This window comes from Parasteatoda tepidariorum, chromosome 2 (genome assembly GCF_982258835.1).
Source record: "Parasteatoda tepidariorum strain Cologne lab strain chromosome 2, Ptep-v5.0, whole genome shotgun sequence".
Classification (NCBI taxonomy): Eukaryota; Metazoa; Arthropoda; class Arachnida; order Araneae; family Theridiidae; genus Parasteatoda; species Parasteatoda tepidariorum.
In genome coordinates, this window is record NC_141756.1 from 99,134,133 (window position 1) to 99,160,101 (window position 25,969).

At 32.1% G+C, this 25,969-nt stretch overlaps 2 protein-coding genes and 3 non-coding genes across 6 annotated transcripts in view; 1 reads left to right on the forward strand and 4 right to left on the reverse strand.

Annotated features, from left to right (window-relative positions):
- Positions 1–25,969, reverse strand: part of LOC107440333 (WAP four-disulfide core domain protein 1) — a 54,988-nt gene that overhangs the window by 18,679 nt on the left and 10,340 nt on the right. Inside the window, exons 1-5 of one of the 2 annotated variants that reach the window (XM_087157848.1) lie at positions 14,249–14,386; positions 8,227–8,428; positions 6,263–6,319; positions 2,707–2,862; positions 831–884 (exon numbers count right to left, since the gene is read on the reverse strand). In XM_087157848.1, coding sequence (XP_087013974.1) covers positions 831–884; positions 2,707–2,862; positions 6,263–6,319; positions 8,227–8,428; positions 14,249–14,254 — 475 coding nt within the window. In that variant the 5' untranslated portion in view covers positions 14,255–14,386. Of the gene's footprint in view, positions 1–830; positions 885–2,706; positions 2,863–6,262; positions 6,320–8,226; positions 8,429–14,248; positions 14,387–25,969 lie in introns of those variants that run through there. The other variant, XM_087157847.1, reaches the window with a different exon arrangement.
- LOC107440334 (uncharacterized) overlaps positions 6,478–25,969 on the forward strand; it is a 56,107-nt gene continuing 36,615 nt past the window's right edge. Inside the window, exon 1 of the mRNA XM_071177887.2 lies at positions 6,478–6,605. The gene's annotated coding sequence lies outside the window, so the exon portion shown is untranslated. The remainder of the gene's footprint in view (positions 6,606–25,969) is intronic.
- On the reverse strand, positions 16,471–16,542 carry TRNAH-GUG (transfer RNA histidin (anticodon GUG)). The gene has a single exon. It is a non-coding gene; the product is annotated as a tRNA-His (tRNA).
- TRNAH-GUG (transfer RNA histidin (anticodon GUG)) lies at positions 16,915–16,986 on the reverse strand. The gene has a single exon. It is a non-coding gene; the product is annotated as a tRNA-His (tRNA).
- Positions 17,361–17,432, reverse strand: TRNAH-GUG (transfer RNA histidin (anticodon GUG)). Its single transcript has one exon. It is a non-coding gene; the product is annotated as a tRNA-His (tRNA).

Below are 25,969 nucleotides of genomic sequence, written 5' to 3' on the forward strand. Positions count from 1 at the left end.
TTAAAGCGTTAAAAAAAAAAAATAAGCGTAAAAATGGCTTACATAACTAGTAGAAAAAATATATTGCGTAATTCTCTAGTCAATTAAGAGCTTTCTCTGAAAAATAGAAGATTTTAATCCCCCTTCCCCAACTAAGAATAAACCCACACCATCACCTGCTGATTGTTGAGTAAACTCGACAGGCGGTTCATTTATCTCCTGTCGTTCTTTCAATGCACCAGTTTGCAAACACTGAATTGTATTAACAGCTTGAAGACATTACAATTAATTATTTCGTTTCAGGAATAGAACAGATATGGTTATTCAGGTAGTTGTGAAACTTCAAAACGTATAAGAATTCACTTCATTCTTCTTTCACGGAGCAACTACATATCTTTGAGGATGCAAATATTACTTGTTAAATAAAAATAGAACAAATACACTATTCAAAAATATGTTGAAATCATTATTTCTGGAAGCACGTTTCAGCAAGTAAAATAAAAGTTTTTTTAAAAAAATTTATTGCAATTTATAATACCATTTTTCATTATTTTTGAGCGTTTCGTCACTTGGAAATATACTATGTTTGACAATTTTTCGAATTCTTTATCAGTTAAGAATTTTTTTTTTCTGGTGAGTTCTCCCCCTCCCCTGTTACATGCACTGATATTTGAAACTGTCATAAATACAAAATGGAACACCATTAGAAGTAGAATAAATTAGAAATTGCCTCAACAAACAATTGAAAACAAAGTTAAATTTATGGTATGCTTTGCCTTAACCATATTCCAATAACAAAACAAAAAAAACACTCCTTTTTTCTGTTAAACGAATAAATGAATAAGAAATACCTGTTTGTTTTCTTGTTTTTTCTTTTAAATGATCTGACTCATGATCATTCTTTCCTAAAACGTAATACAGACACTATCAGAAATATGTTATATCAATAAATCATGCAATGAATGGTCAACAAAACACTGTAAATGATACATTAACATAACTACAAGACTCATAAAGCTACACAATACAATAGCTGCATGACACATTAACGTGGGCGTCAGGTTTTAGGTTTGTAAAAAAAGATCATTCTAAGAGGTAGAGAAATGCAGAGTCAAAGGAGTCAAATAGAGATTCAGTAAGCCCTTTTCTTTACATTTTGATTATCTATGTTATGCACAGCGTGTGCCGTAACTACCGCTCTTAATATGCATTTTTGGAATTGTTATCAAAAATGAAGTAATAAAGCATGAAAGGTCGCAAGTAATTGTCTAAGAGCCGCGATGGCTCAGAGGAAAGAGCGTTCGCCTTCCAATGAGGTAAACCGGGTTCCGATCTCGGCGATGGCAGGTCGATATGAATCCGCATCCGTCTTGCACCGACCACAGTGCTGACGTGAAATATCCTCAGTGGTAGACGGATCATGGGTTAGAGTCCCTTTGCCGTCACGCTAACCGTGAGAAGTTCTCGTGGTCTTCCTCTCCATGTAATGCAAATGCGGTTGAGTTCCATCTAAAAGTCCTCCATGAAGGCAAAATTTCTCCCACTACTTGATCCAGGAGTTCTCTTGTCTTTTGGATTGGGTTCAAAATTACAAGGCTACGGAGTTGAACATTAGTAGTCGTAAGCCCAAATAATTGGGTCGGCTGTTCAACGACGGATATAAAATAAAATAAAGATGGCTGCTAGGCCGGGATAGCCTGGTTGGTAGGGCACTGGGCCAATGTCCAAGAGATCGTGGGTTCGATCACAGGCCGGCCGAAGACTCCCCGTGTAGTAAATGGTGACTGATTCGCGTTAAATGTGTCGAGTCACAAACTACTCCATGCTCCCATAACAAATCAATACCTCTGGGGATACTGATCCAGGAGTTTCCTTGTCTTCGGGATTGGGTTCAAAATTACAAGGCTACGGAGTTGAACATTAGTAGTCGTAAACCCAAATAATTGGGTCGGCTGTTCAACGACGGATATAAAATAAAATAAAGATGGCTGCTAGGCCAGGATAGCCTGGTTGGTAGGGCACTGGGCCAATGTCCAAGAGATCGTGGGTTCGATCACAGGCCGGCCGAAGACTCCCCGTGTAGTAAATGGTGACTGATTCGCGTTAAATGTGTCGAGTCACAAACTACTCCATGCTCCCATAACAAATCAATACCTCTGGGGGTACTGATCCAGGAGTTTCCTTGTCTTCGGGATTGGGTTCAAAATTACAAGGTTACGGAGTTGAACATAAGTAGTCGTAAACCCAAAATTGGGTCGGCTGTTCAACGAGGGATATAAAAAAAGATGGTTTGCTGAGATGGTTAGAGAGACGTTTTTATTCGTAATATTCTCAAAAAATATTAATGAATTTAGTATGTAATTTTCGCACGTCACTGAAATATCAGTCCCGTGACAGCTAGTGGCACACGGAAATGGGAAAATGTTAGTTGATTCATTGAAAATATGGCTTATCATTGCCGGGAAATAAACCTTCCAGTTACAAAAGCAGATACATTTTACACTTCCAATCCAATTATTTCTGGAATTTCTCTCACAAAAATTTGTACCTCTGACGCTCAGTTTTTTTAAATATTTAAACCCGTTTCATTGTTCTAAGCTAGTACAAACACGATGGGCAAGAAAGTATTTATAATAGTAATAATTTTTTTATGTCTTGTAAATTTTTTAATAGATTTTTTTAAAATATATTCGCAATATCAATTTTATTTTTCATAAAAAGTCTTACCAAGGTGTTCATCAGGTGTTGAGTCTGGTACACAAATACCAGAGTTGTACCGCCTGTCCAAGGCATCACCGTGATCCTCTATTCTACAGACATATCCGGCGGGACAACCAACGGGTTCAGATGGTGCAGGTCGTGGTGACGTGGTACATCGGAGAACTGAAATATATGTCCATCATTGCATGTCCAAAATTTAAATGATACAAAATATTAAAAAGTAAAAACTAATTTCAAAAACTGCAATGTAAAAGGTGACAAGAAATAATATTTATGCTTTCAGGATTTTATCATGCTAACATTTTAATGCTTTTTAAAATATCACAGTCAAATTTTCAATCGAACATTTTTACGAATTTTTAAAGTGATCGCAAAATTTTCTGCTATGTACCACAACTCATCTACTGATACAAGGATTTCTTTAACCCCTTCCTTCTCGCTCCCGTGAAAATGACGGGGTGAGGTTTCGCCCTCTATTTCTCGCTCCCTTGAAATTTCCGGGCTGGAGTGTTCAGTTGTAACGTGCCAATAAGAGTAAAACTGATTCATTTCTTTTGCCCGGAAAACATTTTATTTCTTATTTTACACACCAGATGGCAGTACCAGGATATTTTTAAGGTAATTGCAGGTAGTTAGTTAATTTTAAACTAGATGTCAGCACTAATCAAATACGTGTATTTGGCAAAATAGGCACTTTTATGACTGTTTTCTTGAAAATTAACCGATCGTTAAGGGGTTAAGAATGCTGAAATCTTATAAGGTTTAGTACAAATCAGGGAAAGTTTCTGTATCTATATCAGCGGTTACCAACTAGATGCCCGCGGTCCGCATCCGGTCCGAGAATTAAAATATATTAGTTGTCGTTTTTTTGCGAACGTTTTTCGTAAAAGATATATACGGGTTTCAAATAATATATACGGGTTTCGTTTAAAAAAAAAAACCTAATTTCTTCGTTTCTGTGAAATTAATATACCGACGGTGTAAAAAAATTTATTTCTCCGGTTTAGCATCCAAGAAAATATTTATTCCAATAAAAAAATAATCGTGTATATTGCTCTTTTTTATTTCGTTTTTTTTTTTTGTACTTTGTGAATAAATTTAGCATGTGTGTATCAGAAATAGTCTTGAAGAAATTATTTTATTTAACTTTATGAAACCACTCATTTTGGACGAAATTATTTACATTTGTAAATTTTAAAACGCATAAAAGAGGGAATGAATATCATGTTTTATTTATATTCCTTGAATTGAATATCTCATGAGCGGAAAAGAAGAAAAAAAATAATTTCAGTGGCTCGAGAATTTTATGTTGTTGTTGCCATAACTCCTAATAAGTCGAGAAAAAAAATTTAAATTTATCCGTGAATTAAATTTAAAAGAAAAAAAATCTTGTCACTAAGTTTCTGATTAAGAGAAGCATTATTTGTAACAAGCATTATTTGTAATGCTTGTTATTTTGCTTTTTAATATTAAAAAAACTTTGATAAAAATCTGACAGTAATATTTAATGTTCCTTTAAACATAAAGGAGTCCTACATAAAATTTTGATAAAGTTGTGGCCCGCCATTTGACTAGTGTTTTTAATTGCGGCTCCCGGCCACATGTAAGTTGGAAACCCCTGATCTATATCTACCAGAGATAAAGTGGGCTCAGCCCGAGCCCTACCCCGACCCGGGCTCATTCATTGAAAAAGGTTTCGGGGTTGAGCGATTTCGGACTCATGATTAAGTTTTCATAACCCTTTTTTACTACTTTTTAACAAACGTATACTACAGTTATTAAGTACAAATAATGAAAAAATTTTAAGGTATAAAAGACTAGAAATATGCTACTTCAGTTAGGCGCGTTTGTTTTTTGAGGCTTAAAATTAAAATCTTTAGCTTATTTTTTTCAGTCATTTTGGATTTTCCGTCCGTACCATCAAGCATTGAACGTCATTTCCTGCAGTGTCGACGAGAGCAAAATGCAGATATAGTTAAGTGCGGCTAACTGACGAAGTTCAAATAACATAATGAGAGATTATATTTAGTCGGGTATTAAAAATAGTAATTATTCAATGCATCGGGATTGATATGAAGTTTGGGGGTTGGCGAGTGTTAGCGAGCAGAGACGGAGCCCCTATATATACCGTAGTGTTTGTTTGTAAAAGTACGCTCTAACACGATTATCCGACGCATATCTCGGGCTCTAAGTAATCCTATGTATCTCGGGTTCGGATGGGTTTGGATTAAAATACTTTGGAGGCTTGAACCTCCAATAGTGAACCCGAACTCATCTCTAATATCAACACCAAAATAAACGCCAAGTTTTGGCGACTTCCGAGCAGTATGATCTTTTGTAAACGATCTTAGTAACAATTTTACCTTGGTCCCTGTTTGGCTCAATATGGGTCCTACATGAATACGCACCGGGGGGTCTAGATTCTTTAATATTGGTCTTATATAGGACCGATATCGACCTACATACGGCCAATGTAGGACCTATAGTGACTGAATAATGAAAATAAAATATCGGGTGAATCTGACAATTCTATAGAAAGCCGATACGTTGTAAAGTGGTTGTAAAATATCGGACTATTCGCCCGATAGGACCAATATAGGAAAATATCCTTATTGAGATTCCGATGAGTCCGATGAGGGCCCAAGTTATATTGTTGCACAACATTGCAGTGTGTCTACCACGACAAAAATACAATTCTAATTCACTAGTATATAAGAAGTATTAACTCGATTCTATGATGGGGTACCCTTTCATAGATGACAGTTGACATTGCCGATATTTACTCTCTCCACATTGGTGACCCGGACGTGATGTAAACACGCCTAACTTGACAGAAACTCCCACTTCGAATTGAACACGCCTACTTCGATGGACGGTCCATATTGAGCAATCGACTTGCTACTTGTGACTGTGACATAATCCAAATCCTCGCGCTGTTGCTACTCAGTCTCGATCACACACAACGTACAACGTATTCAATCGACTGCTAATTGCAACACAGGAGCGACTACGACCGTGTACTTAATATAGCTCTCACAATCAGCACTCAAAAGTACGGTGATCTTAATACAGCTCTCCCGGCTTCTCACAAAACAGCAAGGAATCAACTAGGGTTATCCATTCATCGAATTCTGTCACAGCTAAAATTCTGGTGAGGGAGTACTGTAGTGTGTCTACCACTATAAAAATACAATTCTAATTCACTAGTATATAAGAAGTGTTAACTCAATTCTATAATAGGATACCCTTTCATAGATGACAGCTGACATTGCCGATATCTACTCCTGCTATGGTTACTTCACAAACATCTTCCTAGTAAGTTAACAGTTTTGTTTTAAGTATTGTTCGTGGTGTTTTAAGTTATGTAAACTTACCTGTTGAAAAACTCCTCTACCCGCATAACGAAAATAAATGAATTAATCGATACATTTTGATTATTAGACCATTTTCTGCAAGAAATATTTTTAAGTTATAAGTATACCGTAGTTCTGAAGTAAAAGCCGGAAAAATACTGTTAGAGTAACCCGTTTTAAATATTTCATGCAGATAATTGAATGCTTACCTGCTTCGCCTTCTTTCCTCAAAGGTGGAGCGTCCGGTTCATTATCCCAGTCAATAACTGAAAACGGAAAAGTGTCATTAGATGTTGACCAGTACTTTTCTTTGTTATAATTTTGATAAAAAGTTTTACTCCTGAAGTAAACACATTATCAAATATTATTGCCATGTCTTCTTACACGCCATATTTAGAGGAAAATTGTATGCAAGCAGACTTTATAAAGAGGAAGGAAAAAAAGATGTTTGCTTATTTGTCAACTTTAATATTTTTGGTGAAAGACTGTTTTCGCGTTGTTCTTAAAAGTTATGGTTTAATACTTAAAATTCGCTTAAAAAATCAGCAATCAGTAAGTAGAGTAATTTTTACATGCATATTTTATCAATTGGATTTGTCTATTTTATAATTTATTTCTCTGTCACAGAATTTTTATTAAATGTATTTCTCATACTTTTTCCTTATTTAGGTCAAAATAAGTGAAAAATTTAGCATTTTAATAATCTATGGTTTTGAAATACAGCACGTAACACCAGCGTCTCTTTCTGCATTAAAGGTAAAATCTTTCCAAATACGGCTTACTTCCAAACAATAATTTATACAATTAGCACTAAGTTTCAGATCTAAGAGAAGCAGTTATTTGTCATTGAAATTTCTTTAATTTACAAAATCAATTATTGATAAATTTTTGAATATGAATGAAAAAAAATTAAAACTACTTCTGTTTTGTTTTTGGATTTTATATTTTCGTACAAACATAATTCCGATAATCTGACAGATTTTTCTTAGTAACTACCACTACAATTATTAAACGTCGATTCACTAGTATATAACGCATGCTAACTCGATTATACTTGAGGTACCTTGTGATATTTTATATTATATTTTATAACCGTCGTTGAACAGCAGACCCAATTTTTGGGTTTACGACTACTAATGTTCAACTACGTAGCCTTGTAATTTTGAACCCAATCCAGCAGACAAGAGAACTCCTGAATCAAGTATTAGGAGGACTTTTTAATGGAACTAACCGGCATTTGCGTTACATGAAGAGGAAGACCACGAGAACCTCACACGGTTAGTCTGATTGCAGGGGGTCTCTAACCCATGATCCGTCTGTCACTGAGGATATTTCACGTCAGCACTGTGATCGGTGCAAGCCGGGTGTGGAATTCGTATCGACCAGCCATTGCCGGGATTCGAACCCGGTTCACCTCATTGGAAGGCGAACGCTCTATCCCCTGAGCCATCACGGCTCAGAGGAAGATGGAATTCGGTATTGTCCAGAAATCCTTTCCCCACATTGGTGACCTGCGGGCGTGATATGAGCTCACCTACATTGAAAGTCTCACAAACATTGAAGGATGGTCCACACAGAACAATTGCTTCGCTCTTTGTGACTGCGTCATCGTCCTCCTCGCGCTGTTGCTTCTCAGACTCATTTACACACAACTGGATCTAGCAGACATTCGACTGCTAATAGCAACACAGGAGAGTCCACACACAAAACTTTCAACTTAATACAGCTCCGACAACAAGCGCTCAAAATTCGGTGAACTTAACACAGCTCTCTCGGTCTTGCACAAAAACAGCAACTAGTGGTATCCGTTCATCGAATTCTATCCGTGATAAAATTCTGCTGGGGGAGCATTGTGGCGTAATTACCACTACAATCATCATACATCAATACACTAGTATGTAAAACATGCCAACTTGGTTCAGTATTGTGGTACCTATTGATAGATGAAGGTTGACATGGTTGAAAAATTCTTTCCCCACCGAAGCTGTTAAACTGTTTTTTTTTAATTAAAAAAATTCGCTTATTCATGCAAAAAGTAGCATGGAGAATGAAAGGAAGGATAAAATAATACAGAACTGAAATTTAAACAGAATGAAAAATTTCATATTTTTGATCTAATCAAAGTAAAAAAATATTTTTTTTCGGTGGCATTTAGTAAAAGCATACTATTTACCTGGTGGAGGTGATATCTTGTCAACGCAAGTAAAAATACAGCCATTGAAGCAGCAGCTCTGATTCCTGGAAGCACAGTCGGCATGTTTATGGCATATGGATACCTTGCAATCCTCTTCCATGGCAGGAAAGTTAGGTGCTGGACAGGATGCGAAGGATTCATTTCTGCTCATGATTTCAGTCATCTTCAATCTCAGTTGATCCTAAACAGGAAAAGAAAGATTTTTTTTTAATAACTATTTTCTTTCTCCTTACTTTCTCTATAGTTTCGTATTAAATGTTGTCCTGATTCAATTCTCAATAAGACCATCTATCCCTCAACTATCTTACATTTCTTAAACCTCTTACTATCTTAAGAATTTTTATATCTTAAAAAGACTGTCTCAATTCTTATCCAGGGCGGATAAGAATTTTATCCCTTTTTATCCTATTTACTTATTCATATTACATGCACCATAAATTGCTTATTAGCTTTATTAGACTTACAATTTATTTCATAAAAGCCGCTATGGCTCAGGGATGGAGCGTTCACCTTCCAATGAGATGAACCGGGTTCGAATCCCAGCAATGGCTGGTCGATACGAATTCCACACCCGGCTTGCACCTACCACAGTTCTGACATGAAATATCCTCAGTGGTAAACGGATCATTGGTTAGAGTCCCTTTGCCTTCAGGCTAACTGAGAGGTCTTCCGCTCCGTGTAACGCAAATGCGGATTAGTCACATCAAAAAGTCCTCTACGAAGACAATATTCTTCCAATACTTGATCTAGGAGCTCCCTTGTCTTCTGTATTGGGTTCAAAATGACAAGGATTCGGAGTTGAACATTAGTAGTCGTAAACCCAAAAATTAGGTCGGCTGTTCAACGACTATTATAAAATTTTAAATACTCCTATTACATGCACCATAAATTGCTCATTAGTTTAATTAGACTTACAATTTATTTCATAAGTTATTAACTTATTTTTACAACTAAAATACTAATTATTTCTTACAGCCATAAGTTACTTCTTTTAAGCTTTATCTCTTAATTAACTATTTAAATATTCAATTCTTTTGCTTAATTCCTTACATCAAGTTATTTACATATCTTAATGAAATTTATGACAAAACATTAAGATTATTTTTATCATCCAGACTAGTCTATCCCATTATCGGATGAGGAAGGAATATAAGAAAATAATAAGTCATTTGCATGAATTATACTGAATTTTTTTTAAAAAAAAAAAGAGTTTCTGATAGTAGAACTAGTCTCAAATTTGCAAAAGCCGTTTGCCCTGAACTCAATCTATTAACTCTAATTTATTTTTTTGCCTCCGAATACCTTTTCCATTTTAGGGTTCAAATTGCAAAACGACAACATCAATCATATCCCTTCTCCTTGAAAAGTTCAATCATAATAAGCTCGAATTTCAACTTCACAAACCCCATTTTCATTTAACTTCTTCCTCTAAAATAGTAAAAATACAACCAAAAATGTCGATTGTATTTAAATTAAATGGACTTGCTCGGAAGCAGGATTTGACGAATTTAAATTAAATCAGTAAGATATATTTAGTTCATTATTATTATTATGGCTCTATAATTGAAATTTAAGCCACTTCCTCTTATTTGCTTTTTTTCATTTCCATTAAATTGGGTTGGTGAAATAACACTAAACTTTTCACTGACACTATAAGGTCCATTTATAAAATGAAGAAAAATTTTCCTAACCTCTCTTAGGATTCTCATGTTCTTCAGTCAAACTCTAATTAAGTTTGGGGTTCGATTTTTTTTTCCTTTTTGAACCAATAATACAACACAAATTTTAGGTTTATGAACAAACATAAAATTTATTCTTAATGAAACAATTCTAAAATAACTGTAACCATGATGATGAAATTACATAAATTAGATAATTTTATATATTATTGGCTATAAATTAAAAAGAGTAATATGGAATTAACTTGCAATCGAATGAAAACTTTAATAGCAGAATTCAGACCCCCTGAAATTTTGAACCAGTGTAATATAATTTGAACGCTCCGTGAATTATTTATAGTCTTTTTTTTTCGGATTAAATATTATTTTATTTTATACCCGCAGTTGAACAGCTGACCCAATGTTTGGGTTTACGACTACTAATGTTCAACGTCGTAGCCTTGTCGTTTTGAACCCAATCCAGAAGACAAGGAAACTCCTTTATCAAGTAGTGGGAGAAATTGGCCTTCGTGGAGGACTTTGTGATGGAACCAATCCGCATTTGCGTTACATGGGGAGGAAGACCACGAAAACTCCCGCGGTTAACCTGAAGGCAAAGGAACTCTAACTCATGATCTATCTACCACTGAGGATATTTCCGTCGGTGCAAGCTGGAGGCGGAATCGTATCGACCAGCCATCGCTGGGATTCGAACCCGGTTCACCTCATTGGAGGGCGAACTCTCTATCCCTACTGAGCCATCGCATCTCCGGAATAAATATTATCAGAATTTAAAAATCTGTTTTTGGAGCACAAAGGGTGCATTTTAGAATGAAAAAAAAAAATTGGCGATTTACAAAAAAAATTGTAATCGCCATTTTTAATATTTAGTAGCCCTCTGAACGATGGCGACCATTAATTTTGCCCTAGATCAGACTTAAACAGCAATGTCGTCGAAACTGGTTGTCAAAACTACGTACAATCAAGGAAAAATCCATTATTTTATGATCTATTTAAACAGCGCGGCCATTAAATACAACTTCATCCTCAATGATTCATTGCGTATTAATTTGGATAGTTATTTCACTTCGTTTCATCAACTCATTTTTCAAATAACATCTCGAAATTTAAACAGAAATTTGATAATAATTAAGCTGAATGCAGAGAAGGGTTTTTTTATCAGTAAAAACAGCAAAGATGTTTCGCTGAATGATGAGTAATGCATACTTATAAACAAACCCTAACTGTCGGAAATGCCGAGATTGATTGGTATTTGTTGGTGTTTTATTGCATTTCCTTTATAAGGCATGAAGAAAAACTGGTTTATTAGAATAAAGCTATAAAAGGAGAAATTGTCGTTAACGTTATGTCGATCATAATAACCACTAGAAGATAATGGCCCACTTGTAATAGCTACTACTAAAAATAAAACTTTTTTTTTTTCATTTAATGTAATCAATTATTTGTCACCCACTCATAAAATTATCAACCACCCACTCAAAATTGACTATTTAAAATAATCAACATAGTAGGTCTTTTATCATCAATTTTTATTTCAATTTACTATTATAGAGAATTATAAATTATAGAGTATTTTAAATTTATTACTTTTAATTATTAAAATTGTGACAATAATCGACAAATTTTTATCAATCAAATTTAAAATTAACAACTAAAAGTTAACGACGTTTTTTTTTAATACGATCGGTTTTTATCATCTGCTATTAAAATTAGCAAAACACTTTAAGTTAACTAGTCATTTATGTTGAAAAAAATTACCTAATTTGCTTTTTTTTTCATTTCAAATTCATTAATCAACCACTAAAAAATTAACTACATTTGAAAAAAATCATCATGACTGATTTTTATAATCCTTTTTCAAAATTACCGACCACTAAAAATTAATTACTATTTTAAGCATTATCTTAAGATCGGCAAAAAAAATTTTAACTCAGAATTTAAAAATTGCTCTAATTAAATTGTAAAGAAGGACAAGGATTGAGTGGGATAAAAAAAATTCAGGCAAAAATATTTTGTGCAATTTTATGATCAATAATGCAATATTAAAAATTTTGGTATAACGATAATAATGCAAAAATTTTTATTAGGTCACCTCCAAAAATATGGGGAATGAATATGGGGAATCTGAAAAAATATTAAAATTAAAAAAGCTGGTGCCGTTTACCGTTTATTTCGCTTATCGTGTATTTTGCTATATCTTTTAAAACTGTTGAAACGAATCAAAATATGTTTACATACAATTATAAAACTCCTTTACTCCAAAAATAATTCCATGTAAAATAAAGCTTTTGATAATAATTTATAATTTTTATTATTTATTTTGGACGGAAAACTTTTGAATTGGGAGGTGTACGATTTTCAACTTTATTTAGAGCGTAGTAGTATTTAATTACGAAATTCAAAATTTGAACGAAATCAACCTTCTGAGCAATGAAGCTAGTAATAAAACTATATAAATAAAAGTGAAGTTTTTAAGTACACAAAAAATGAAATTACGGCTCATCTGACTGAGCTATTAAGACCATATTTTCTAGATTGTGGCTACAGCCCTTCTATTTGGAGGATTAAGAATCTAAATCCATCAACAACAGAAAAAAAGTATATCTATTAAAAGAGAGTAGCTTTTTATTTCTGATTCTACAATTTAAAATAGCATCCATACATGTTACTTAAAAAATTTAAGATTAAGCACTCGAACAATTAAGATTGAATCATACTATGTGATAATCCTGTATCATATCATATGTATCCTGTATCATAATCTTGCATCATAATATGTGATAAATTAAGTGCGATAATCCTGTATCATATCATCTGTATCCTGTATCATAATATTTTATATTATGTGATAAATTAAGCGTGATAATCCTGTATCATATCATCTGTATCCTGTATCATAATCTTGTATCATATTATGTGATTATTCTGTATCTTGTATCATAATATTTTATATTATGTGATAAATTAAGCGTGATAATCCTGTATCATATCATATGTATTCTGTATCATAATCTTGTATCATATTATGTGATAATTTAAGGTTAAGCACTCGAACAATTAAGATTGTATCATATTATGTGATTATCCTGTAAAGATCAAAATAACTCAGACGATCGTTTTTTTTTCCTTTTTTAACATAGTACATAAATGTTTAAATTAAGTGATTATTTTATCAGATTGTACAGTACGCTAAAAAAAAAAGACCATCCTCAATAAGTTTTAATCTAATGATTGAATCTTCAAGTTCAAGGACTCACACTTAATGGGTTCGAGTTTAAAAATGGATCGAATTTTAAAAAAGTCGTATATTTAAAATTTGATTTCTCGGGAACTATTCGACCGATTTCGCACGAATTTTGTACTTTGCCGTGTAAAATAACATACTTTAAAATGAAGTAAGAAATTTTATACCTTACAATTCGAAATTTTTTCAACTATTATTAAAATAACTAAATTTTTACGACTATATTTATTAAAATTTATTTTTTGCATGGAACTTTTGTAGAAACAAATTTTATATTTGACTGCAAAAAATTTTCAATTCGCTTAAAAAGTTCTCGAGATATGGCGAAACGCGCAAAAAGTAAAATTAACATAATGGGATCCTAACGTTTGGATCGCTTTCCTGGCCAAACTATGGTGACCATATTTCTCAGATTGTGGCTACCCCCTATATGTTGGAGATCAGAAATCCGAATCCGTCGGGAAAAAAGTATGTTTATTCAGAGAAAGTACGTTTTTGTGCCTGATTTTGTAACTTAAAATTTCGTCTACACTAGTAACATATTTGAGGTGAGCCCCTTGAGCCATTAAGCTTGAGTTCTGGAACTTGAATATCCGATCAATAAATCAAAATTTATTCAGGGTAGTCAGTCTTCTTTTTTTGGCGCACTTAACATAAGTTAAGCATTTAAAAAAATTACAATTCTATGATAACAGACCCAAATTAGAAGCTTTACGTTACTAAATTAGAAGCCTTTATGGTGGACCGACATGATAAAAACTTCAAGATAAAAACTAATTTTCTACATTTATGATTTCTTCAAGATAAAAACTAATAATGAAATAATAAATTATGCCACCATGATGACTAAACTACGTGGATTGAAAGTGCTAAATTACGTAAATTAATAAATCGAAGCTTTTTATATCACCAAATTAGATGCTTTTACAGTACCGGCATGTTCGTTTCTCAAAATTAAAAACTAATAATAAATAAATTATGCAAAATTACATAGGAATCGACCTACGCATACACCGGACGTAAGACTGGATGATATAGATTGGATAAAAACTGCGTCTAAACGCAATGAATTTCTTACCCACATCACGTGACTCTATTATCTTTCATTGCGAAAACGATTTCAGTCTTCCCAATTGTTTTCACGGTCCGTGAGGTTTGCTCACTTGTATAAAAGCCACCGCGGTGAAAATTATAAGCTATTTTGTCCGAAATCAACTGTTTTTATAAGCGGAAGGGGTAATTTATGGGACGTCTTTAAGCTCTGTCTTTGTTGGCGATAGTCCAATGGGGCCATGTAACTGTTCTATTTCACTTAATGGTAGCCGTCGCAAAAGATGTTAAATATGTTTTACAGCTATTTTCCGGTGTTTATGGAACGAGCTTTATTGCGAGAAGAAATCTTTTGAGCGTTTGTTTACACGTTGTAAAATGAGAATGACACACTGAGAGTGAAAGTTAGTTTTAGAACAGTAGTTCTGAAACTCCAGAATCTCCGGAAATGTTGACACATTATTGAGGTTAAATATTTAACTTCTATTTTTTAGCTCTAAATTTATCAAATTCAAAAAACTTTTCCGATTTTCCTCACGAATTATTTTTATCATTTAAGCGGTAGAAAATCTTATGCCTCGATATTTATTTCTTTTTTCATAACGCTGATTGAATGTTAATTCACATGCAAATTTACAACAGTTTTCCGATTTTCCTCGCGAATTATTTAAGCCGCAGAAAAATTTATGCCTCGCTATTTATTTCTTGTTTCATAAAGCTGATTGAAGGCTAATTCTCGTAAGTCATGTGAATGTGATTGCTGTTTTGAATTTTTCAAATTTTAAACAATTTTCCGATTTTTCTCGCGAATTATTTATTATTTAAGCGGTAGCATAATTTATGCCTCAATATTCATTTCTTGTTTCATAAAGCTTAAAAGCTTATTGAACCCATTACCAACGTTCCGATAAATTTTTTTTTCGAAAAGAAAAAAACTGGTAACTTAATTATTTCATTCTTAAAATTTTTCTTGAAAAAAAAAACAAGACATTCGTGTTCACTATAGTATATCAATAATGTAGTTAACCTGTGTAGTTGTGCAATACGTTTGAATCTGTGTAAGGTGTGAAATAGAGTTAAAACTGTGTAAATTGTGAAATAGAGTTAAAACTGTGTAGATTGTGAAATAGAGTTAAAACTGTGTAGATCGTAAAATAGAGTTAAACCTGTGAAAATAATGTAGTTCAATTAAATCTATGTGAGTTGTGTAATTCAATAAACCAGTGTTAGTTGTGTGATACAGTTAACTATTTTTGATAAATAGCAGCAATAGTTCAATCCAAAAAGACGGAGCTTTGTTTTTCCCACCATAACGATTACGGTCCGATTCTTCTTTAGATTGCGGTGCGAATGAATGATTTGGTTCTATAGGATGAATATTAAAAATAAAATAAGTTTGCTGCCACTTTTTAATTTTATGAAACAGGAAAGTATGAGGATTGCAATTTTTATACCACTTTGAATAAATACAGAAGGTAAGTTGTAATGTCAAAAACATTTGATAGTTAAAATTTCGTTTGAAATAAAAACATTCTTGTCTGATATCATTTATTAATATTATAAAAACCTGTAATTGGATTGAAAATCAAAAAAACGGCCATTTCTCAAGGCATGGTGCTTACGACATACATCAAAGATACTTTTTCATAACAACGTTAATCAAATTAATGAACAATTCGAAAATCATTACTCCTTCTTATTTTCCTTATTCCTCTAAGAATTTTTTTTTTATCGGTATTATCAAATTTTAAAATATATCAACATAGTTCAGGAATACGTTTTTTTTTTACTAATTTCAAATTATTTGTGGTGAACAATGAGAAAGATGAGAAAGTCTTACATATTTTGTTACTTCTGATGTAGTATCTCTTTAATTGTAAAAAATAAAAGCAACATTCGAGAAGTTTGCTGAAACCAGGACTCGAACCTGGATTATTGCGGCCACAACACCTAATAAGACGCTTGTGCCTAAGAACAGATACTAAAGATAATGGTAAAATTTTGAAAAGTAAGACTATTAAAAATGATTATAATAATGCTTTGAAGATAAAAATTGATGATAAGTAAAAATACTTTGAAAACCCCGAATTTTTTTCTTTTCTTTTTAAAGAAGATCAGAATTATTTGAAGATAACGGATTTTAATAAAGATGCTTTGAAAAGTAGGTATTCTACCACTTTTGTTATAAATATCCCCACAAATAGATATAAAAAAAGCAAAATATAAATAAATTAAAACATGAAAAACGATTGCCGTGACCAGGATTCGAACCTGGGTTATTGCGGCCACAACGCAATGTACTAACCACTATACGATCACGGCGATAACGAAGAGACAAATAATCAATATCAAATAATATGCATTTGTGACAGCAGTTAAACGTGTTAACAAACCTGGGTTAACGTGTGCCTAAGAATAAATATTAAAGATAATAGTAAAGTTTTGAAAAGTAAAACTTATAATAATGATTATAATAATGCTTCGAAGATAACAAATCTTCTTGATGATAAGCAAAAGTACTTTGAAAAGCACAATTTTTTTTTTCTTTTTAAAGAAGATAAGAATTATTTGAAGATAACGGATATTAGTAAAAATGCTTTGAAAAGTAAGTATTCTACCACTTTTGTTATAAATATCCCCACAAATAGATATAAAAAAAGCAAAATATAAATAAATTAAAACATGAAAAACGATTGCCGTGACCAGGATTCGAACCTGGGTTATTGCGGCCACAACGCAATGTACTAACCACTATACGATCACGGCGATAACGATAAGACAAATAATCAATATCAAATAATATGCATTTGTGACAGCAGTTAAACGTGTTAACAAACCTGGGTTAACGTGTGCCTAAGAATAAATATTAAAGATAATAGTAAAGTTTTGAAAAGTAAAACTTATAATAATGATTATAATAATGCTTCGAAGATAACAAATCTTCTTGATGATAAGCAAAAGTACTTTGAAAAGCACAATTTTTTTTTTCTTTTTAAAGAAGATAAGAATTATTTGAAGATAACGGATTTTAATAAAAATACTTTGAAAAGTAGGTATTCTACCACTTTTTCTGCAAACATCCTCGTAAATAGATATAAAAAAAGAGCAAAAAATAAATAAATAAAAACATGCAAAAAGATTGCCGTGACCAGGATTCGAACCTGGGTTATTGCGGCCACAACGCAATGTACTAACCACTATACGATCACGGCGATAACGAAGAGACAAATAATCAATGTGAAAAACAAATGATATTGTCTATTTGTAGCGACATTTGAAGTCTTTGACCTGCTTTTGAATCCCCGCTCCTTCTTTAAGAAAGATCTAACGTAATTAAATATCGTTTGGTGTTTCTTTCATCTTTTTTCTCCCTTTTGAATAAAATAATACTATTTACATTGGCCACAGTCAAATTTAATCTACAATACTTTTAGAACCTTCTATTACAGCCTGCGAGAAATTTTTTTAAATAATATATTTTCAAGCTTACCGTGCAATATCGTTGCATTTTGCTGTAATCTACAAAGAAAAATAATTAAAAAAAACACCCTTCTATAATGGACGCCAAATTAATTTTGTTATTACTAGTATTACAGTAATTGATGTTGATCCAATAGATTCCAAATGTACTAAGTACTGTGATAACGGTATTCTAGATCAGAAAACTCCTCCCTCAAAAAGGATAAGTACCGAAGAAAAGTTCTTTATATGACATGAACTTCTAAAAATATGTTTTCTTCAATCTGCTAATGTTAGTCATCGGGAAGAGCAATACATAATCATAAATAAGAAAATTGAAATTATTTTAGCTTTATTAATTGAATCTTTCTAATAATCTTGAAATAATTAGTTTGTAAGTTTAAGTAATTTAGTAGTTTTAGTAAGTGTAAATAATTAGTTTGTGAAAGATTTCTTTTACAACAATTTTTTTTTTTGATAATTTTTCTTTTCGTCTTTTGTTTTTTTATTTATTTAATTTATTTACTTTTTACATTGGATTAAATAAGAGTGCAAACAAAAAAAAAAAATGCACTTCCTTGCGTAAGAAAATAAGAGTAAAAGGCTCTGAATTCCCATATCGTGTTTCTTCTTTTTATTTATATTGTCCCGCAGTGAACTGATCGTTAAGACACGGTTCCCAGCAGATCACCGAAGTCAAGCATAACTGGCTGCAGTCAGTGTGCGGGTGGGTGACCCCTTGGATCAGTCTGCGTAGGGGCCGAAGGTGTGCGGTATTGGTCCTCGTTAAACTGTTCTACCGTAAAGTGCTTGACTTCGCGTGCAGGTCGTCGGGCTACCGAAGCGAGGGTGCCATCCCCTCGGCAGAGGATCAAAATTGTGATGGCATGTCTTCGGATTATCCTCAGGGATGTTTCCCAGATCGTCGAAAATTTAAGTTACGAAGTCAGGCACAGAAACCAGGAGTCTGTCCAGTCATTTTGTGAAAGGTCCGTTTTTCGTGAAATTGTGAAAAAATTACTCACATTCTTTCAACCAGGGTCCTTTTTTATGAATTTGTGCAAATAGGGTCCGTTATTGCAAAAAAAAAACTTTTTCAAGGAGTTTTTAAATTGTAAAGACATACAAGATTATGCTCAACACTGTAAAATTATAATTAAAAAAATTTAATTTTAAAATATAAACAACAATTGCTGCTTCCAAACTAGAAATGCAACATACAAATATTTGGTATTTAGCCTATACTGCTGAACGCAGAATATTCATTTCGTACGAATAATGGAAGAATCGTCTGCCGAAGACAAAACTTAATTCGTTTACATCCATCTTTCTTGTTTTCTGCCTTGTAAAGGGTTTATTTGATTAACAAAATAATAATGAAGATAAACAAATTTGTGAAGGGTCCGTTAACGGACCCAAATTTCTTCTAAACAGACCCCTGGAAATATACTATTTTTTTAGTAAAGTGTATGAAAATAAATAAACAAACTAATTATTTAAACTCGATAACAGTGTTTAAAAAAATAAATAAATTATAAAAATAAATAATTAAAATACAAATAATTGAATTAAGAATCAAAAAAATAGTTAAACTACAAATAATTTTAAAAAAATAAACAAATGGAAAAACAATTTTAGTAGAATACGGAAAAATCTAGTGTGTGTGGCAACTTACGACGAAATTCTTAATGGTCCCATCAAAAAATGATGATGGTTTATGTTGGTTTCAGTGTGATTCATAATGGTCCACCATCATTTGATGGTCACCATCATCCAACAATTATCATTACGTGTTCACGTATTTGATATGCCAGCAAACTCTCCATCATTCCATGATGGAAAATGATACTTTAATACTATAATGGTTAACATGGATGGATTAAGAGAAGTTTGACTCTCATGGATCAACAATCCATGATGATCCGCGATGGTCCATGATGGTTTCAACTATACATTTTTATGATGGTTTAGTGGGAATTATTGTTGGTTCTCAGGAATATACCATTTAAACAATTTTTTTTTTATGTTGGTCTATTATAAATCAGTCCGAATTCTGATCATGATCTGTTCATGATCATTCCAACATTTCATTTCTAAGATACTATGATGGAAATTCGTGATGATTCAACATGAACAGAAACATCAAAACAAGTTTCTATTCTTATGTAGGACCATCATAAATCAGTCCGAATTCTTATATTGGGATGATGGTTGTTCATGATCATTCCAACATTTCATTTCTAAGATACTATGATGGAAATTCGTGATGATTCAACATGAACAGAAACATCAAAACAAGTTTCTATTCTTATGTAGGACCATCATAAATCAGTCCGAATTCTTATATTGGGATGATGGTTGTTCATGATCATTCCAGCATTTCATTTCTAAGATACTATGATGGAAATTCGTGATGATTCAACATGAACAGAAACATCAAAACAAGTTTCTATTCTTATGTAGGACCATCATAAATCAGTCCGAATTCTTATATTGGGATGATGGTTGTTCATGATCATTCCAGCATTTCATTTCTAAGATACTATGATGGAAATTCGTGATGATTCAACATGAACAGAAACATCAAAACAAGTTTCTATTCTTATGTAGGACCATCATAAATCAGTCCGAATTCTTATATTGGGATGATGGTTGTTCATGATCATTCCAACATTTCATTTCTAAGATACTATGATGGAAATTCGTGATGATTCAACATGAACAGAAACATCAAAACAAGTTTCTATTCTTATGTAGGACCATCATAAATCAGTCCGAATTCTTATATTGGGATGATGGTTGTTCATGATCATTCCAACATTTCATTTCTAAGATACTATGATGGAAATTCGTGATGATTCAACATGAACAGAAACATCAAAACAAGTTTCTATTCTTATGTAGGACCATCATAAATCAGTCCGAATTCTTATATTGGGATGATGGTTGTTCATGATCATTCCAGCATTTCATTTCTAAGATACTATGATGGAAATTCGTGATGATTCAACATGAACAGAAACATCAAAACAAGTTTCTATTCTTATGTAGGACCATCATAAATCAGTCCGAATTCTTATATTGGGATGATGGTTGTTCATGATCATTCCAGCATTTCATTTCTAAGATACTATGATGGAAATTCGTGATGATTCAACATGAACAGAAACATCAAAACAAGTTTCTATTCTTATGTAGGACCATCATAAATCAGTCCGAATTCTTATATTGGGATGATGGTTGTTCATGATCATTCCAGCATTTCATTTCTAAGATACTATGATGGAAATTCGTGATGATTCAACATTAACAGAAACATCAAAACAAGTTTCTATTCTTATGTAGGACCATCATAAATCAGTCCGAATTCTTATATTGGGATGATGGTTGTTCATGATCATTCCAGCATTTCATTTCTAAGATACTATGATGGAAATTCGTGATGATTCAACATTAACAGAAACATCAAAACAAGTTTCTATTCTTATGTAGGACCATCATAAATCAGTCCGAATTCTTATATTGGGATGATGGTTGTTCATGATCATTCCAGCATTTCATTTCTAAGATACTATGATGGAAATTCGTGATGATTCAACATTAACAGAAACATCAAAACAAGTTTCTATTCTTATGTAGGACCATCATAAATCAGTCCGAATTCTTATATTGGGATGATGGTTGTTCATGATCATTCCAGCATTTCATTTCTAAGATACTATGATGGAAATTCGTGATGATTCAACATGAACAGAAACATCAAAACAAGTTTCTATTCTTATGTAGGACCATCATAAATCAGTCCGAATTCTTATATTGGGATGATGGTTGTTCATGATCATTCCAGCATTTCATTTCTAAGATACTATGATGGAAATTCGTGATGATTCAACATGAACAGAAACATCAAAACAAGTTTCTATTCTTATGTAGGACCATCATAAATCAGTCCGAATTCTTATATTGGGATGATGGTTGTTCATGATCATTCCAGCATTTCATTTCTAAGATACTATGATGGAAATTCGTGATGATTCAACATGAACAGAAACATCAAAACAAGTTTCTATTCTTATGTAGGACCATCATAAATCAGTCCGAATTCTTATATTGGGATGATGGTTGTTCATGATCATTCCAGCATTTCATTTCTAAGATACTATGATGGAAATTCGTGATGATTCAACATGAACAGAAACATCAAAACAAGTTTCTATTCTTATGTAGGACCATCATAAATCAGTCCGAATTCTTATATTGGGATGATGGTTGTTCATGATCATTCCAGCATTTCATTTCTAAGATACTATGATGGAAATTCGTGATGATTCAACATGAACAGAAACATCAAAACAAGTTTCTATTCTTATGTAGGACCATCATAAATCAGTCCGAATTCTTATATTGGGATGATGGTTGTTCATGATCATTCCAGCATTTCATTTCTAAGATACTATGATGGAAATTCGTGATGATTCAACATGAACAGAAACATCAAAACAAGTTTCTATTCTTATGTTGGACCAAGAGTGGCGCTAGACTTAGCCCGACAGGGGGTCAGCAATGCCCCGACAGGGGGGCTAAGATAACTTTGAAAATAAGCAATAATTTTTAATATACGAAAAATAATTAATATGACATAGACATATTTGTTCTGATAAAAAAATTATCATGATTCAAATATTAACAAAGAAAAAATATAAAAGTGATATCTGAATAAATAAACAATATATGCACATCCATCATAAGATTCTACAGTGTTCTCAATTAAATATTCTACTCAAACAATAAAAAATTTATGCTCAACTAGAAAAAATTCCAAAAATTCGAGCTTATACTACTACTAATGTTTAATTCCGTAGCCTTGTAATTTTAAACCTAATCCAGCAGACAAGAGAACTCCAGGATCAAGTAGTGGAAGAAATTTTTGCATTCGTGGAGGACGTTTTGATAGCCCGCATTTGAGTTACATGGAGAGGAAAACCACGAAATCCTCCCACGGTAAGTCTGATACCAAGGGAACTCTAAGAAATGATCCGCTTACCACTGAGGATATTTCACGTCAGCACTGTGGTCGGTAAAAGCCGGGTGTGGAATTCATATCACTCAGCCATCACTGGGATTCGAACTCGGTGCACCTCATTCGGAGGAGAATGCTCTATCCCTTGAGTCTAACTTTATTGAGTAATAACTCTGCGGCAGGTACCAATTTTCCAATTTTATTGATTGGTACCAATTTTATTGATTTACTTAAATTTAATCACCTTCAAAATGTAAATGGTAATTCAATCGTAATTTTTGTAGAAAAAAAGGGAAATAAACCGTTTTTCCTCTAAACCTGCAATGAATGCAGAAGCAACCACGAGGGTTAGTGAGCAAAATGAACAGGTAGCGGAGCCTTCCAGTTCTTTAAATAATTGTTAAATTGCTAGTTATTAACATGCATACTTAAAAAAATACGAAAAACATTTTTCAGTATTAAGAAATAATAATTAAAAACTGCCATCAGCTGGAATAGAGCCCCCGATCTCACAGTTTTGTGTTAGATTTCATAATCATCAGCCCCAAATATACAAACCTGCCTTGCGGATATTTTTTAAAAATTTCTTTTAAATTCAATAAATTAAGTCATTTGGATACTTGACATTCTTGAAAAATGCTTTCCAAATTACCATTTTTAACGTTTATAACAAGTATCTTCAGTTCATTTAGAAGTAAACCATAATTCGGCTTATCTTATTCATTTTCAGCTTATGTATATACACCAAAAATTATTCAAAACTAGATTAGATATAACTCAAGGACTGCAAACTTAACTGTCGGATATAAAACCTTATTTAAGATTGAAAATGGTAAAACGAGGAAAAATCTACATTCCACGAATTAAATATTTTAAAAATAGTCTGTTTTTAGGTTATAATATTCGTAATTACCTTAATAAACTTTAATCGTAATGTCGGGGTTCCGCCGATGGAAAACATTTAATATATACACACTAACGCTTTATATCAATTAGCAATTAGTTTTAGAATTACAATTATAGAATAATTATTATAAGATTATTATAGAATTAATAATTATTATAGAGTGAAAGGTTTTAAAAGACAAATATTTGTTAATGTTTAATATTTAATCTATGAAAAAACATAACACATATTGAAATCTAACGAATAGCCCCTGATAAATTTCGTGACAAAAAAAAGAAAAAAAAATTGAAGCTTGATTGATTTCCGGATTTTAGAAACACCTTCTAGTTTTACTATTCAATCAAATTGGTTTCGATGTCGTTCATCCCACCTGTCTCACTAGTGATTCAGCATATATTGATATCATTTTTGTTTCGTTCTTACTTAATATTAATTTGCTTGCGACCATTATTTTTTTACGTATTAATTGTTTAAATATTAATTGATTTTTGAATTGACAATTTCAATCATCTCTTAGGTATTTAAAACTGCAGCATATCACATGAAAATATTAAGTATATATCATTTTTACAATAAAGTAAAATGAAAAGGAATTCTGATCCTTAGGAACAGATATTAAATAGTCTCATGATCGAATGATGGAGCATAATTACCTTTTAAACAAATCAAATTTTTTTTTTACCTTTTAAACTAAAAATTTGCTTATTTTTATATAACTTATTAATACTCAAATTATTCAAAAGATGATATGACAACGAAGTTTTTTTATTTTATTCAGTCATTTATTTACATTTTTTCCACTTCTTTATTTATTTTTATTTCATTAAATTAAATGCACACTGTTAAAATAAAAACAAAGCTGTCAAATTTTTATATATAGTTTCGATTTATAACTTTAAGAAATTGCTTCGACTTTGATTAGGAAATTTAAAAGCCTTATTAATGAAAAAAAATGAGAAGCCTTATTAACTTTAAACACATAATAACAACAAAAAGGAGTTAAAAATAGAATGATCAATAAACAATAAAATCGTAAGCTAACTAAATTAATTAATTTCGTGTACGAACTATAATATTACAAATTAAACATATTTCATATTTAGGGGAAACATGGAAAATTTGATCATATAGGAGTTTTAGACAATTTTTTTCTCATGTTTTAACATTTTTTTAGCTGATGATCATTTGATTTCAATGCTCTATTAAACAAAATCATATGTTGTTTCTGTCTATTAGCAGTAAGTAAAATTAAAATTAAATTACATTTGTTATATCAATTTTATCCGGAACAGACCAAATCAAGAGTTTTGGCAAACAGGCCAGTCAAAGAGGGAATTGAATAGTGGCCCGCCATTTAAATAAATAAACAAAACAAAAAAATCTCAATGTATATATAAAAAACTGCTCAAATCTTTCACGTTTTGATTGATTTACCAAAATTGATTTAATAGAAACATTTGCTTACCTCCATGTGAAAGATTTATGTCTTCTTAATATCCTACAAAAAGTTGATATAGAAATTCCTATTTCATTCTCTTACGATTGATTTGAAAAATAACAGAATTAAATCAACTACAATAATTAAATAAAGTAAACAATTATGCTAGTTGAAACATTTAGGATGATTAAAGGAAAGAAAGCTTTTATAATAAATTAGAAAAAATATCTTCTAAATTTTGTAAGAGAGAAAAATTTGAATGGAACGAGTCCCAATTTAAGGACAGTATGGAAATCTCAAGACAGATTCTAACAAGACCCTCCCCCTATCTACAGCCCTAGAAATGTTTTCTTCTTAGAAATTTATGACCAGAAATCAAACAAAAGGGTGTTTCTGTGGATATCTGATATTTCCGAAGTTAGGAGGAAAGAGCCCCTAGGCAATATCAAGAAGCTAAAAACATATTCTCACAGTGTAAAGTGAGGAGGCTATTTAACAACTCTGTGGGTGGTAGCTACGAAAGTGGGGATATTTTCATCAGTAGAAAAAGCGTTTTATTGCTCTTTTGGTTAGAAAAGTGAAGAATAACAATTTTATGTTTGTAAGCACTTCGATTAGATTTTGAAAAGCATCCAAATATGTAAAAAAGAAAAAATAATCTGAATAAATCTCTGAATAAAACTTTAAAAAAAGAAGAAAAAAGTGGGATCTGGTGGCCCTCTTGAGTTATGAATAATAAATGAGTTACAATTTAAAAAAAAAAAAATTAATGCAATGAGATTTTAGACTTTTTGGGGGCCCCATCAGAAGGAGTTTCCTTTTTCCATTTCATACACTGTACATAAAATAAGTCAATGAGAATCTATTATGTTGATTAATATATATTTTAAGATATTGAATACGGACAGTTTAATTGTTTCTCTGA